The 18,391-nt window shown below is 34.7% G+C and overlaps 1 protein-coding gene across 2 annotated transcripts in view; it reads left to right on the top strand.

The window, feature by feature from the left end:
- LOC115225415 (hemicentin-1-like) overlaps window positions 1-18,391 on the top strand; it is a 410,505-nt gene that overhangs the window by 212,454 nt on the left and 179,660 nt on the right. For both annotated transcript variants that reach the window (XM_036498554.1, XM_036498555.1), the window contains exons 7-11: window positions 2,293-2,510; window positions 4,583-4,704; window positions 11,391-11,577; window positions 12,583-12,674; window positions 15,048-15,314. In XM_036498554.1, the coding sequence (XP_036354447.1) occupies window positions 2,293-2,510; window positions 4,583-4,704; window positions 11,391-11,577; window positions 12,583-12,674; window positions 15,048-15,314 (886 nt within the window). The remainder of the gene's footprint in view (window positions 1-2,292; window positions 2,511-4,582; window positions 4,705-11,390; window positions 11,578-12,582; window positions 12,675-15,047; window positions 15,315-18,391) is intronic.

Genomic DNA, 18,391 nt, shown 5'->3' with positions numbered 1-18,391 from the left:
AATTTGCCTTTAATGATGTTAAAATCAAAATTCAACAGATATTCTACATGCTATTAAAGCATTATATTTCTGAGACTTTTTTCTCTGGTTTCTGCATTACATCAATATGTAAGTAAGTTTATTGTATTCTACATTACTGCAAGATTTTCAATTCTACAGTTCTAGAATTCCAGAAGTCCCATTTTACAGCAAAATTTTCAGGAATGCAATGTTTTCATAATGTGAGGGACGCCAATACTGACATCATTATCAGTATTACCATTACATTTTGACAATAAAATGTTAGGCTATGTTTGATAAATATCTTAAATCTATTAAGAAAAACAATTAACATTCTTATAAATTATGTTCTGACTCCAAAAGTGAATATTTTTATATTACTAACTAGTTCCTATATAAAATATTTATAAACTATATACCTATATTAATTAACCCTCTGGAATAAAATCTTAGTTGGAAATGTAATATCACTAAAATTAAGGATTATTACAACATTAAAAACCAAATTTCATTTAGCAAATTCACTTATGTCTGTTTTTCATATTTTACAATTTGATTCATTATTGTTTTATTGTAGAACGCTTCAGTAAAATTATGCAAACTGACTTTCTGTTGATCTGAGCCAACTGTCTTCTCTCTGTTATGAGCACACATCTTCAGTTGTTATTGTTGTTTAACAATAAATCTTTGGCTGAATTTCAGAAAAAAAATTTCAAACATGATTGCACAGTTTAGAATCAAGAGTTCAAAAAGTAAACCTCTCACAGACAAAAGTCTTTGTTGAGTGAGAAAGATGACCCAACTAAATATGCAGAAAATATGGTGGTAGGAATTTTATTCTAGAGGCATAGGCATGGTTGGGTTGTAAGAAATTTGCTTCCCAACCTCATGATTTCAGGTTCAGTCACACAGTGAGACATATGGGTAAATGTCTTCTACTGTAGCCCTTGGCTGATCAAAGCCTAATGAGTGGATTTGGTTGATGGAAGCTGAAAAGAAGCTTGTGTGTGTGTGTGTGTGTGTGTGTGTGTGTGTGTGTGCCTGCGTGCATGTGTATTACTGTTTCCTTACCTTGTCATTGTATGTTAGTTGTGAAATTAGTGCCACTGTCATGCAAACAGTGTCCTTTGCCTCCAATCTTCTGAGTGTTGGGAACAAGAGGGGTGCTGTTATAAAATCTGCCTTAACAAATTCCATCTGACAAATATGCAAGCATGAAAAAGTAGATGTTAAAATAATGATGATGATGAAGTACTTAATGTAAACTATAGCTCTATAAGAGATGCAATGGGATCAGAGACAAAGTAATAGAAATAAAATACTTCATATCAAACAAATGCACAGTGGCAGTTCACAGAGAAAGCATCCGTAAAATGATTCTTTTAAATGCCCATGAAGATTCCTGGAAGTGTTGCATATATCACTTATTCAGTAGAGAAGAGGATGGAAATAATCCAAGGAGTTATTACTTCCACTGGCAGAAAAAGGGGTTTCTCTCTTAGTGAAGTATAGATTGTACAATGCTTACACATGAAGTGCAGAGTTGCATAATAACAAAATATGAGCACCGAAGAAAGGGAATATATGAAGGCTGAAAAACAAATGAGAAATGTGGTGAGCATGCTCTGTTGGATGTGTAATGTGAGTGTGCATGCATGACAGAACACAAACGAGCTGAAAAAAAAACTGAATACAAGACAAATCAGCTGCTGTATGCCAGTGGGAAAAAACTGCACTGATACAGATATGTGATATGTAAAGCAGAACAGAGTTGGGTAAAGGAATGCCAAGTGATTTGAGCAGAAGAAACCAGCAGCAAATAAGGTTCAAGGAAGATGTGAGGGTAGTGAAGGGAGTCTCATTAGTGTTGAACTTCATGAATGAAATGACAAAGGGACTGCACCAAGTGGCAAAACACTGTACTGGAGACATATATCTAATTCATGCATGCATGGGAAGATGGATATAAAATGATAATCAAGATGATGAAGATGACAGTGATGATGATGAGGGTGGTTGATGATATATACACCACCTATGACAAATATTCATATACAAACACTAATAAGTCATTTCCATTTTACCATTTCTTACTACTACTACTACTAGCAGCAAACATTTACACACCACACATTTTCAAGAATTCTAACTTGGAGTTTCATCTCCCAACAAAATCAATTGACAATATTATTGATACTTTCAAATCATTTATATCTCTGTCACTTATCAAAAGCATTTTGTAATCTAAATAAGATTATTGTAAAAAATATTTTTTCTCTTTGAATATTTCAGGTTACTGGAACCGATGACATGGGATACAGATTTCAAAGAATAACACCTACAGCCGTCAGTGCTCAAGCTCCAGTTGCACCCTCAGTTTTGATGCCCCTTACAACCAAACTGCTTCATGGCAAATCTGCAACTTTAGTATGTGAGATAAAAAGTCTTGTTCCTTATCACGTTGAATGGTCTAAGGATGGGAGAAGAATTGCAAACTCAGAGTATTTCAAGTAATAACCTTGTGATTTCTTTCTTCCTGCTTTTTAATAATAATAATTCACCAAACATGGCTGTGCAATTAAGTCACTCACTTTGTGACCACATGATTTTAGGTTCAATTTCACAGCATGGTACCTTGGGCTTGTGTCATTACTATAGTCCCAGGTTGACCAATGTTTTGTGAGTGAATTTAGTAGATGGAAACTGTTTGGAACCCCATTGTGTATATATATATCATAGAGTCTCCTGTCATTAGACTATATATGAGGGTTGTGTAATTTCTTGCTGCACAACCTCACAGATGATTTATTTATAGTGATCAAATGTTTGCATCCACATAAGCTCCCCCCGCCCTCCACCAAATTAACATTAACTGTACAAGTGCACAAAGTGCCATGTGCCAGATGACAAAATGATTACAGAACAATGGGAAATGAAGTGTTTTGCTCAAGAACACAATGCAATGCCCGGTCTGAGAATTGAAACCATGATCTCGCTATCATGAGTGCAACATCCTATCCACTAAGCCATGTGACTTCACACACGCATGCACACACACACACACACACACACAAACACATACACACACATACATGCATGTGTATGTGTGGGTCTTTGTGTTTGTATCCCCTCAACCACTTGACAACTGGTAAGGGTTTGTTTATACACCTGTAACTTAGTGGTTTGACAAAAGGGACAAATAAATTATGTACCTGACTTTAAAAATGTAAATACTGGTATTGATTTGTTTGACTAAAACTTTAAAGTGGTGCTCCAGCATGGTCACAGTCTAATGAGTAAAGCAAGTAAAATATAAAAGATATCAAGAAAAAATTATCTTTGTTACAAATATTTCTGCTGACAACAACCAAATTTAGTTATCATTAAAAATTTTCATTAAAAAATGCTGTTTTAAACATCCATATTGGATCCGTATTTGATATATAATCTGTACTTTGGATTTTTTTATATATTTTAGCCCTTTAGTATTCAGATTACTCTGTAAATGCTCTGCTTATTTATTCACATTGTTAGAATTAATCATGCATTATCTCATACTTTCAAATTTTAATGATGTAATTGTTTATTTTTAGAATGACTTTGTAGGGTAGATGTGAGAGGTCAGATCTGGTTTAAACATAACACAGGCAGCATATTTAGGCTGGGTATGGCTGGTTTAAATGCTGAAGGGCTTAATTTGCAATTTCTCTCTTTTTAAGTCAATGCATTAAAAACTAATGAATGTTTACCTAATTCTAATTTGGTGAGTTCTTCCTGTTGCAGATAGTCTCAGACTGTAGACAACTTAGAGATGATTGTTTGACATTTCAGCACCCACGCTCAGTACAAGAATGTCCAACACTGAATCAAAGAGGTCTCAGACAATAGCAAAATCCATCAGTGGCCTCTTTCCAGAGTATCCCTGTATGAGGTATAGGGATATCCCTGTGTTGGAAGATGTTCCTAATAGAAGGCTCTCTGGAGTAATGTTACTTGACAGGTACATAGCTCAGAGATCAGAGAGTCTCTCCAGGCCAAGCTGCTGCTTCTTTGCATTGAGAGGTCATAGCTCCAGTGCTACCAATGTGATTAGAATTGCAAGTTAGATTCTACAAGCCAAGCCAACCAGCTGGAGACCTCGGAGTAGACCAAGAATGAGATGGTTGGATAATATCCATAGTCTCAGTCGGTCACATTTGAGAGTCCATCTGGAAAGTCTAATGATGGCTGCTCCTGATAGGACCTTATGATTGAAGTTTCCACCTCAACAACCCTCCCAGGAGGGAAAAGATGGCTGGCTGGCTGGCTGGCTGAATGGATGGATGGTTTACTTAATATCATCAGCAACCATCAAATTGACTGAATTTAAAATAGATCTATTTTGATATTTTATTTTTAATATTTTTAATAATTTTGCCATCAGACAAAAAGACGAAAAAAATATAATAACAATTATATCTAACAGAATGAAACCATTATTTCAGCACCTAAATGTTCGTACTTAATAAATTTGTAATTCAATGCTGTTTTATGTAAGAATGTTAATGTCATTATATCACATATTTTTTTATACTACAAACAGATATTCTGGTAACATTACATTTCAAATACCAAAAGCCGAACAAAACAATGAAGGTACCTATAGCTGTAAAGCTGAGAACGTTGCTGGAACAAATACTGCCTATACAATGTTGGATATTAGTGGTATGTAAGCTCAACTCTATATTAAGTATGGCTTATTTATTTTCAAATAGAGAGGAAGTAAGATAGAAAGAGGAAACAATTTTCAATTGATCCACTTAAAAATGTAGGTAATCGCCTCTATTTTTGTTTTTTTTTTCTTTTTGCATGAGACAACACTTAACTATATGGGATTTTAGAATTAATATATACACAAATGGGTGTAGGCAACATGTTAGGGGTTTCTTATGGACAAATTTACATTCAAAACCTGTGAAGCACAATAAATGAGATACACATGCACACACATCCACAAAATATATGTGCTTGTGTCACATGCTGGATACATTACACACACACACACACACACACACACATGGGTATTCTTTTATTCTTTTATTTGTTTCAGTTATTTGACTGCAGCCATGCTGAAGCACTGCCTTTAGTTGAACAAAACAATTCCAGGACGTATTCTTTGTAAGCCTGGTAATTATTATATCAGTCTCTTTTTGCCAAACCACTAAGCTACAGGGATGTAAACACACTGACATCAGTTGTCAAGTGATGGTGGTGGGGACAAACACAGACACACAAACATATACATATAAATATGACGGACTTCCTTTAGTTTCTGTCTACCAAATCCCCTCACAAGGCTTTGGTCAGCCCGAGGCTATAGTAGAAGACACTTGACCAAGGTGCCATGCAGTGAGATTGAAACCGGAACAATGTGGTTAGTAAGTAAGGTACTTACCACAAAGTCACTCTTGTGCCTATACATACAAAACCTGTGAAGTACAATAAACGATGAGATACGCATGTACATGTGTAAACATTTTCACATAATGTAATTAATCTATTTTGAGTGCAAATTCTTTTTAAAAAGAAAAAGAAAACAAGCCAATACAAGAGAAATAACAAACAAGTTGCTAAAATTTTGCTCACCATTATCTGCCTGTTTTGAAGTCCCACATAGTTACATGTAATCTCATGTAGTCCCATCCAAAGTGGAAATGGAGGTAATTACCAACATTTAAAGTAGATCACTTGAAAATTGTCAAAACTCTTTTTACATGATACTATTGGCTGCTCTGTTAATCCACAAATAAAGTACATATATAATTTTATATATATATATATAATGACATAGCATAATATATAAATTCATACATACATACATACATATATATATATATATATATATATATATATATATATATATATATATATATATATATATATATTATACATATATTTATATAAATATATATATATATATATATTAACAAAATAATAAATAAAACATATGCATATATACATACATATATGTACGCACCTACATCTATATGTATATATACATGCATATATAGGCACAGGGCACCAAAAAAATGTTGCACACAATGAGAAACGAAAACATAAAAACAGAACCATGGAAATGGACATTTTTTAAACAACGAAAAAACAGGGTACAAGACATACAACACAAGGAAAATTCCCCTTCTTCTATATATATATATATATTATACATATATTTATACATATATATATATATATATATATATATAATTAAAAATGAGGGTGTCTAAAAGACACCAACATGCCGAAATAGCAGTCGAAACACTGACTATAGTACCACGTTACATGTTCATATCGCACCATGAGGTAAAGCGGAGGGACAAAACATACAAGCAAAAATTATTGAATAATTCAAGATCCAAGGATTTCTGGTTCTGCTTTAGATAAGCTTTACCGTCATCAATTGAATATATCAAGGGTACATAAATACAGATATATATATGCACAGCAAACGATATACTTACATATACGAGCGTCGTACATACATACATATGCGCGTATGGACACAGCCAGTCTGAATCGCCCGATTCAGACTGGCTGTGTCCATACGCGCATATGTATGTATGTACGACGCTCGTATATGTAAGTATATCGTTTGCTGTGCATATATATATCTGTATTTATGTACCCTTGATATATTCAATTGATGACGGTAAAGCTTATCTAAAGCAGAACCAGAAATCCTTGGATCTTGAATTATTCAATAATTTTTGCTTGTATGTTTTGTCCCTCCGCTTTACCTCATGGTGCGATATGAACATGTAACGTGGTACTATAGTCAGTGTTTCGACTGCTATTTCGGCATGTTGGTGTCTTTTAGACACCCTCATTTTTAATTGTTAAAAATTTTTTTACCTTTGTAAGGTATTTCTTTCATGCTGGCCACTTGATAATTTCGACACTTAAATATCGATATTATCCTCATATATAAATATATATATATATATATATATATATATATACACATGCATACACATGTGTATATGAATCTGTGTGTGTGTCTGTGTGCATATTAAATAATTGATAGGGAAGACAGAGTGTACTGTAAATTTTATTTAGCATGACAATTGTTTCGGCTAGCATCAGCATTGCTCTCTAGTGGGGAGGGAACAATGTAATGGAATGCCTGCCCACAGTGCAGAAGAAACTTCATCAGGTTACATAATATGTTACAGTGTTATAACATGTACATTTCACTACTGTGTGTGGCAGGATGGTGTTGGTATGATGCATGCATTTATAGTAGTTCACAAATCAATTAATGAGGCAGGATGTTTGGTATGTATTCGAAGAGTGGTAGGTTAAGAATGTAAAGAATCAAATACAAAGAATAAATGGGAAGGTCAGAATGGCTTTTGAATGAAACTCACTCTTGTGGGGTCCCTTGATGGCTGGTCATGCATATCATTCATGGTAACATGGGTACACACACACACACAGAGTCATACATATATATACATTTATATAGAAATATATATGTGAAAAGGTTGAATTATATTTCATCCTTTACTTTGGAGGGTTCCAAAGAGCGATTTCTAACAAAGATTCTTCATATTTTGCTGGTAGCTTACTAGTGTAAGATTTATGCAGATATGAAGTTATTATATGTATACAGTGTGTTATAAGAACTTATGGAAAAGTATCCCATAGCAACTCAACAAATATGTTAAAAATGGAGAAGAGAAGATGTTAAAATTTGAGTTTCTATGGGATGCTTTTCTATAAATTCACATAACACACCATATTCATTTATATACATACACATACACAGATACATATATATAGATACTTACATATCTAGGATCATCGTCATCATCATCATCATTGCTTAATGTCCACTATCCATGCTGGTATGGGTTGGATGGTTTGACTGAGGACTGGTGAGCCAGATGGCTGCACCAGGCTCCAATCTGATCTGGCAGGATTTCTACAGTTGGATGCCCTTCCTAACGCCAACCACTCCGAGGGTGTAGTGGGTGCTTTTATGTGCCACTGGCATGAGGGCCAGTTAGGCGGTACTGGCGATGGCCACGCTCAAATGGTGTTTTTTATGTGCCACCTGCACAGGAGCCAGTCCAGCGGCACTGGTAACAACCTCATTCAAATGTTGTTTTTCACATGCCACTGGCACAAGAGCCAGTAAGGCGACACTGGTAACAATCACACTCAAATGGTGCTTTTTATGTGCCACTGGCACGGGAACCAGTCTGTGGCCCTAGTAACGATCACACTCAGATGGTGCTTTTAACGTTCCACTGGCACAGGTGCCAGTTAGGTGGTGTTGTCATCGGCCACGCCAGCGAATTTGATTTTGATTGGAATTTATAAATATTTAATACATCACCATGTACGTTTCTATGAACCACATGACTTTGATATCAGAGTCAGTATCCTTGTCATTAGTACAATATAGTCCGTGGGCAGTATTATCCATGGGTATCCAGTTGATCATCATCATTGATTCATTTTATCAGGCAATACTGCACTATTGGATGAATCACAGAGGGATGTTTATCCCTTCTTGCCAGTATGAAGGCCAGTCTAGCTATGTGAGTATCTCTGTATGTACTTGGTAGGGGAGGTAGGTGATAGAAGTAGAGGAAGGAATTGTCATAATATGAGGCTGGAGGTGTGTGTGGTGGTGTTGGATTTATTTACTATTCTTTCTGCAGATTTATGTATGGTCATTCATTCAGCAGATTTTTTTGTTCTATTTCATTCAAGACCTGACTCTCAATAAATTCTGAACCTAACAGGTGGTCAGCTGCAATATAGTGGGGTTTGTTGACCAAATTGATTATTATAACCCCTCTTATGGTGACTTTTTCACTGTTTCTGTTGTTGTAGTGTGTATCATCTTAAACATTTGTATTTTCATTTATTTTCTGGGTTCCTTCACATTTCTATAGTTTGTTACTTCTTTTCAAAATATTTTTTTCAAATTCCATGAATGATGTTTTGTTCCTATGCTTACATGATATGACCGTCTCAGAGTGTCTATTTATCACATTTTCCCTGGATGTTATTATTTTTTTGAGGCATGTGTTGAACATTTATGAAGTAAATATATATGTATACATACATCGTCATCATCATCATCATCATCATTATTGTTTAATGTCCATTTTTCATGATGGCATAGCGTGGACAGTTCGACTGGGGTTTGGGAAGCCAGGAGGCTGCACCAGGCCCCAATCTGATCTGACAGTGTTTCTACAGCTGGATGCCCTTCCTAATGCCAACCACTCTGAGAGTGTAGTGAGTACTTTTTACATTCCACTGGCACAAGCGTCCAGAGTAATGGACATCGACCATGATTGGATGGTGCTTTTTACATGCCACTAACACGGAAGCCAGTCAAGGCGGAACTGGAATAGGCCACGTTCAGATGGTGCTTTTTACGTGCCACTGGCACAGGGCTCACAATTAGAATTTCCAAGTCTGTAGTGGGGGTGGTTGCTTTGAGACTGTAGTGACTAGAGTAAGAATCGCCTGGGCAAAGTTCAGAGAGCTCCTACCTCTGCTGGCAACTAAGGGCCTCTCACTCGGTGAAAAGTAGACTGTATGATTCACATGTGCAAACTGCCATGCTACACAACAGTGAAATATGGGCCATGAATACTGAGGACATGTGTAAGCTTGAAAGAAATGAAGCTAGTATGATCCGCTGGATGTGTAATGTCAGTGTGCATACACGACAGAGTGTAAGTATCCTGAGAGAAAAGTGGTATGGTCATGAGGACAGCTGTGTGAGGAAGTGCCATTCCCTAACTGTTGAAGAAACCTGTGGAAGAGGTAGACCCAGGAAGACATGGAATGAGGTAGTGAAGCATGACCTTCAGACATTGGGCCTCACAGAGGCAATGACAGGAGACCTTTGGAGATATGCTGTGATTGAGAAAGCCCAACAACTAAAGTGAGATTGCAGCTATGCATGGCCGGCCTTGTTAAGAATACCCCAATGCGTTGGGTAATATGATGTGCTTGAGAAGACCTGTTGAGTCAAGTAAAACCAATATCATAGCTGTGGCCAGTGAACCTTTACTTGCTCCTGTACTGGTGGCAGGTAAAAAGTACCATCAGAACATGGTGGATGCCAGGTCCGCCTGGTTGGCTCCCATGCCAGTGGCACATAAAGAGCACCAACTGAGCATGGCTAATGCCAGTACCCTGTGACTGGCTCTTGTGCCTATGCTCTTTGGCGGAAAGGATTAAGAGGTAAAAAATGGAGTGAGAATGAAAAAAAACGGAGAGAGAAAAACTGTGTATATACATGTGCATATATATATAAGATCAAGTGTCCTTCTCTAGTCATAGGCTCATAAGCTTGGTTCCCTGAGTTCTGTGGCATATATACCCATGCACCCTGGACAGGATGCCAGACGCTCACAAGATTACTTATTTGTACCAGCTGAGTGGACTGGAGCAACATGAAATGAAGTGTTTTGCTCAAGGACACAACACATCATCCGGTCCAAAGAATTAAAACCATAATCTTACAATCCTAACCACTAAGTCATGCACCTCTCTCTCTCTCTCTCTCTCTCTCTCTCTCTCTCTCTTTCTCTCTCTCTCTCTCTACACACACAAGTAAGTGTATGACAAAAGTAATTCAAAATTAATTGACAATTGTTAAATTCCATCTATTTCTTTACTACCCACAAGGGGCTAAACACAGAGAGGACAAACAAGGACAGACAAACGGATAAAGTCGATTATATCGACCCCAGTGCATAACTGGTACTTGTTTAATCAACCCCGAAAGGATGAAAGGCAAAGTCGACCTCGACGGAATTTGAACTCAGAATGTAACAGCAGACAAAATACGGCTACGCATTTCACCCGGCATGCTAACATTTCTGCCAGCTCACTGCTGTCATCATTCTATAAAAAAATACTCACATTTATCTAGTCAGAGAAAACTGTCTGTTTTTGAGTTTTACTAATAAATGCATTTGCAATAACCTACATCAACAATCCGACTTTCTGTTGATGCTGGCCAACTTTGAAATTTGTGAGTTAGGCAGCCGGTGAAAATGAAAAAAGTTACCTTTGTTGGTAAGCTGGGTGGTATCTACCTATACTTAGTTACCTCAGAATATGTCTGCAGTTTATAAAGGAAGTCAGTTTGTAATTCATCAGCTCAATCGGTTTTGTTTGTTGTTGGTTTTATGTTTTATTTTTGTTAGTTATCATCCTCAATCATCATTGCCATCATCATTATCATTCTCAATCATCATCATCATCATCATCATCATCATTGTCATCAACAACATTGCAGTGAAAATTATATTGATAAAAATGGTAAAATTATAATTCTGAAAGATCTTTTAATTTTTTTTTTTTTTTACCAGAACCTGCCCCAACAGTAATTGTCAATGCCAATATGTCAGCCAAACGTGGTCATAATAAAATGATCACATGCAAAGTTTACTCAACTGCACCAAATTATACTGTTACATGGTTCAAAATAGGAGCAACATTAGACCTACGTTTTGATCCAGATGTCACTATTTTTAGAAATGGCACCCTTCTTATTAGGTATCATAAAATGTATATTTTGCATGATTATGTTATTTCTTCAAATAATTTTGTTATTTCTGTAATTCATTGTAATTGTTTTGGCTTCTTCTGTAGAAGCAGGTTTTAAAAGGTACAGAATGACAAGATTTAAATAGAACCAGATTGAATCATTGCTTTTTTATTATTGATATATGCTTAACTTCTAGTTTATAACATATTCTTATATTTTGACATATTTTGGTGAAGCAAATGGTCAACTTTTATCAAAGAGTTATATTGCTTGAATGAATCAATTGAAGTATAATATCAGTATTTATTTGACCAGTCTGGAGAACTGGAAGCAAAGAATGTGAGATTTCGAAGTAATTTACCATACTTCCATTTGCTTCAAATTATTATTATAAACAATAATTAACATATATTCAATGAATGATTAAATTGTTTTTCATATTTTGCTTTGGAAATTAAATATTTTCAATTGAAATAATTTATCCCTTTTATTATCATATTTCAGTTTAAATGATGCTAACTTTGCTTCAATTAATTTTGAAACTAATGAAGTATTTCATAAAACAAATTTATCATTATTAACCCTTTAGCATTCAGATTACTCTGTCATGTGTAATCCTTATTGATTCACATTGTTTTGAATTAATCATGCTTTATTTCATAACTTCAAGATTTTGATGATTTGATTGATTACTGTTAGAATGGCATTGTAGGGTAGGTGTAAGAGGCCAGATCTTGCCAGTTTGAACATAAGGTAGGTAAAATTTTGGGTATGGCCAATTCAGAAACTAAAGGGTTAAGCTATGGAAGACTTAAATTTAAATCACTTTAAAAGACAAAGTTTGTATCATAAAACCAAGGGTGGATCTCAGGTGAGTTTGTATCAAACAAGTATATATTTTAATTTTATACAACCGAATCCATGAAATGATTCTTATACATTTTCTTCGATTATATTTTATAACAAGGTAAGTCTAGTTATTGAATTAACATGTAGAATGTTTTACTTAATAGGAATATAGATCAAAATGATGAAGGTATATATACATGTGAAGCTCAAAATGAAGGAGGGATATCTAGAAATAATACCTATCTTCGTATTCAAGGTAAGCTGGAACTTTACAAATTTTTCTTTTTTATTTTGCTTGAGCCCTAGGACTCATAAGACCAGTTACCTGCGAGATCACAGCATTCCTCTTGAAAGAGATGCTGGTCTCTTGCAAGATCCATGACCAGCACTTTTGAAGGGAGGGAGAAGGGGTTTAGTCAATTACATCAACTCCTATACTTGAATGGTACTTTCGTTTATTAACAGTAAAATAATAGAAGGTAAAGTTAATTTTGGCAGTATTTGAACCCTGAAAGGGAAGAACTGGAAGAAATGTCATTGAGCATTTTGCCCAACATGTTAATGATTCTGTCAGCTCTCCACCTTTAATGCTACAGTATTCCATATATATAATTCTTCATGAAACCATTTTGTTTTCAAAAATAACAATCTGTCTAATTAATGAGATCAACCCTTATATATAATTAGTTTCTTATTTTATTGATGTTGGATTGGAAAACTAATTGTAGTCAGTGACTCAGGTGTTGTCTTTTATCTTTTACTTGTTTCAGTCATTAGACTGTGGCCATACTGGAGCACCACCTTGAAGTGTTTAGTTGAATAACTCATCCCCAATACGTATTTTAAAATCTAATTCATTTGTGTCTTTTGCCAGACCACTGAGTTATTGGGATGTAAACGAACCCACACTGGGTGCCAAGTGGTGTTGGAGGGTGGTGATGCAAGCACAAACACAATCACACACACACATACACATACACAAACAAACACACACACACACACACACATGCACATGTATATACAAGTACAGGCATGTCGATAGACACAGGTATGGCTGTGTACATAAGAAGTGTACTTCTAAACCATATCATTTCAGGTTCATTCCCACTGTGATACCTTTGGGAGGCATTTTCTACTATAACTCTGGGCTAGCTAAAGTCTTGTAAGTGTATTTGGTTGATGGAAACAGAAAGAAGCCTGTCATACATATGTATGTATATGTATGTATGTATATGAATGTGTATATGTTTGTGTTTCCTTGTCTTGACATTGTGTGACAGTTGTAAATGAGTATCACTCCCATCCAAGCCATGTCATTCATTTCCAATATTCTGTAAAAACATGTCTAACCTGGAGGAAACATTACTTTGCATGGAAACATGTGAGGGTTGGCAACAGAAAGGGCATCCAACCACTAAAAATCTGTCTTAATAAATTCTATTTGATAACACTGACGATGATATACATGACAGGCTTCCTCTACCAAATTCACTGACAAGGCTTTGGTCAGCCCAGGGTCATAGTAGAATACATTTGCCCGAGGTGCTATGCAGTGGGACTGAACCTGAGACCATACAGATGTAAAGTGAGTTTCTTAACCACACAGCTATACTTGTACCTATGACAACATAACCTTATTTTTGTCTGTCTTTATAAATTTGAGACTTGTGCTTTGTAAAATAAAAACCAAATGTGAGACAGCTCATTCTAACATACTGACTAAAATATTTTGGTTTTTCAGTACAAATAATATTCCATTACAGAGTTGAGGAATTGGTGAAATTGTTAGGACACTGGACAAAGTACTTTGTGGCATTTGCTTCAGCTCTTTTTGTTCTGAGATCTTGAGAGGTAGGTTTAATCCATTGTCTGGATTAACACCAATACAAGGTCTTTGCTTTAGTCCCTTTTAGGGAGTTCATTCTGTTGCAAACATTCTTGCCAGATTTCTACTTTGCAGAAAACTCCCCTCCTTCTTTTCACCAAGTACTTGGGGGAAAAAATAAAGGATCATGAGTGAAGCCTTTCCCTCTCTGACTAAATGGTAAAAAGACTTAATGTCTTTTTTTAATTTTTATATTTACATATATGATGAACATTATTGGCATATAGTGAGTGATTAAGAATTTCAAACCCTATCAACACCTGGCCCTTGAAATACCTTTAACAGAATTTAGTCATTTGTGACCAGGCCTCCAGTCTGAGGATAACTTTCTTCATTTTCCTACCAGTCTTAGTGGTCCCTTTAATGGATCCTGTATGTTGCCATTGTTCATGTGACTAAACCATGATAAAGAATATAGATCAACATCACACAGAAATAAACAACATAAAAACTGTAGCATTGTTGCATATACATTTTTTAAAGAGGCAAGTTGGCAGAACAATTATCATGTTGGAAAAAATGCTTAGCAGTATTTCTTTCGACTCTATGTTTTAAGTTCAAATACCACAGAGGTCAACTTTGCCTTTCATCCTTTCAAGGTCAACAAAATAAAGTACCAGCCAAGTACTGGGGGTAATGTAATCAACTAATGCCATTCCCTCAAAACTGCTGGCCTTGTACCAAAATTTAAAACCATTATTATATACATATTCAATATTTCAAATATCTTTATTTATTTGACAGATACTCCAAAAGCTACTGTCATACCAGAGGTGAAAAACTTTGCAGTTGGTCAAACAGTTACAATTAGTTGTTTTTCAACTGGCTTCCCTAAACCAAACCTCTACTGGTTACGTGATGATAAATTGCTTATACCAAGTAGAAGAATACGACTGGATCAAGGAAATATTACCTTATCAGATCTTAATCAACGTGATGCAGGCCACTATGAATGTTCAGCTGTTAATGCCGCTGGAGGACACTCTGCTTATGTAACTCTTAGATATATTGGTAAAAAACTTTCACTAACAATTGATTTGGAAAATGTAGAATTATGTATTAGTTTTTATTTTACTTTATTGATTACAGGATTGCTTATTTATTGAAATGTCTTTGTATTGCACCAGATTTTTTATTCAAACTTACTTTTGTTTAAATAGTCACTGATTCTTACCCGTTAATATCCTTGGGAAAAGTATAAGTATCATAATGCCATTCCTTCTCCTATTATTCAAAGTCAGTTGTACTAATCACTCACTAGTAAATATCCCAAATTCTTAGTGAATTTTTAATTGCATTAGTTGTAAAATAATGATCACTTAACTGATCATATATAGATTTCTCATTTATTATAAATGTAATCATATAGATATTACTTTCTGAAATAACGAATCAAACAGTTTAAAAGTCAATTTGTGTTTAGTTAAAGCAAGATATAAAGATTTTTGTGATTGCAAATATAAATTTGTATCATTTGAGTAGAGAAAATCTAAAATTTGAAATTTTATTCTTTCACAGAAATCATATAGGATTAGGATTTTTGATAACATATAGAAAAACTGAAGATAATATATGAAGTTTTCATTTCCTTTTCTATTAAATTAGAATGGTTTACTTATCAGTGTCATTCCATTAAAGCTAACTTATTCTTTAAAGGATGTTAATGTCATATTTTCCTTCCTTTACAGTGCTACAACCAACATAATTCACTTTATATATCTTTTTCTTCTCAATAACACTTTTTCTATGAACTTTAACTTTTCTTTCTATGAATGTAACTTCAGCTCATAAAGGTTCCATTTCATTTTCTTCACATTCTCTTCTTACTAAATCTGTTGGACTTAATTTAATCCTTGAAGTTATTCCCAGCTGATTACCTATATTAGCCAGTTATTTCCAGCTTCTTGTTCTCAGTAGCTATGCTGCTACAAACATACAAATATAACTTTATAAATCATCTTGGAAACTTTACTGTTATCTCTAACAACTGCTTTACATTACTTACCATATATAACGTCTTACATCTCTTGTTCTCTTCAAAAACTGTCTTTACAGCATCTAAAATTCAGATTCACTGACTGCTTGTCATCTTACACGATATAATGTCCAGAAAAATTTGGTAAACCAAATATTTTGCACATGGCAATAACTTACAATTGACAAAACAGGACACAATCTTGCAGACTTAATCTCACTTATTTGTTATGTCTGAAACCAATTCCTTGATCTTAACATCGATTTTGTAAATCCTCATTTCATAACTCTTGAAAACTGCTATTTTCTGATTCTTTATTTTCCTTTATCATGTCATCATCAAAACCTTCTACTCAACCAAATCATTAACACTCTATAATTAATTACATCAGTAGCTTTCCTAACAAAGACTGAAGTATTGAGGTGGTTGTCAGCTTACCAAACGTAATTTAACTAAACACCAGACTGAAAATGTCATTTAATCAATGAAATACACTAAATGTTGAATTCTTATGAAAGATTCTCAGTATAAAATATCCCATTTTATAATATACCAATTTAACTTACTTGCACTTACTGTCTTTTATTACCAACTGTTCTTCATTGTAAGGACTACATTTGAAGAACTTACAACTTCTCTCATCAAAAACTGACCTTCAACTATCCAAGAGCTATATTTACTATTCCCATTTCACTTGAGAAGACTAATCTCACATGAAATCATACTACTTCTTCAGAAATCATAACGATTCTTAATGTAGGCATAAAGTTACACATTTTGGGGAAAAAATAAAGTTGCTTAGATCAATCCAAGTAGAAAAACTTATATGAAATGAGTTATGTTGGTGCACTGTAAAGAAAAGGAAAATATGACATTTACATTATTTAAAGAATGAGTTAGCTTTAATAGAATGATGCTGTTAAGTAAACCATTTTTATTTAACAGAAAAGGAAATGAAAACTTCATATGTTATCTTAGTTATTAGTGTTTATTAGCTGCTCTGTTTGTTATATTATTCTTAATATTGTCATTAATAGGGTAAATATCTGTGGGAGGTGCCAACTAAAGATTTTGAGGATTGCCCACAGACTTAACATACTAAGTACAATATACTTGTCTATAAATAAAGATATGGAATCATAGGCATGTTAAAGGTACATGAGTCAGTGGAAAGTTTGGCCACTTTTGAAAACTGACGCCTTATCATTCACTTATAGATCCACTAATATAAATATATACATATGTAAGTATATATATACAGAGGCAAAGTGGCTGAGTTCTTTTCAGGCATTGGGCCCCATAGAGGCAATGACTGAGACCTTTGGCATTATGTTATGCTTGAGAAGAAGATCCATTAAACCAAGCAAAATCACAGACATGACAGATAACGGTGTCATGAAAATGTCACCTGTGCCTTGGTACATAAAAGCACCCATTACATTCTCGGAATAGTTGGTGTTAGGAAGGGCATCTAGCCATAGAAAACTGCCAAATCAGACTGGAGTCTGGTGCAGCCTTCCAGCGTATCAGCCCTGGTCAAGCCATGCAACCCACATCTGCATGGACAACGGACATTAACTGATGACGACGACATACAATTTATATATATATATATATATATATATATACATGTATATATATATATATATATACATGTATATATATATATATACATGTATATATATATATATGCTTAGTCACATAGGTCCTTCCCAACAGCTAGAGATTAAGAGGCACATTAACTGGTTTCATTATTTAACAACTAATCAGGATTTTTTTTATCTCACTTTTCGAACATACTGAGAGAAAGTGGTAGAAGACCACTTCTTCCAAATGTAAAAAAATTTGTACTGATACTTACTTTATCAACCACGTAAAGATGACTACATGAACCCACCCTCAATAAGAGTTGAAGTCAAAACATCAAGGAGCATAATTAAACCTTGCTCGTCATTTAGTCAGCAGTATCACTGATTCTGCTAATCTGCTACTTATTCCTGTAATAAATATTTAAAAAAATAAAACAATAAGATAAACAATAATAAATATACATCGAAATAGATAGAATCAAATAGTCCTAGAGCCTTACAAAATATCTCTACTGACATTTCTC

The sequence above is a fragment of the Octopus sinensis genome, linkage group LG2 (genome assembly GCF_006345805.1).
Source record: "Octopus sinensis linkage group LG2, ASM634580v1, whole genome shotgun sequence".
Classification (NCBI taxonomy): domain Eukaryota; kingdom Metazoa; phylum Mollusca; class Cephalopoda; order Octopoda; family Octopodidae; genus Octopus; species Octopus sinensis.
The sequence above is the reverse complement of the archived record's forward strand: the minus strand, read 5'-3'. Positions and strand labels throughout refer to the sequence as shown.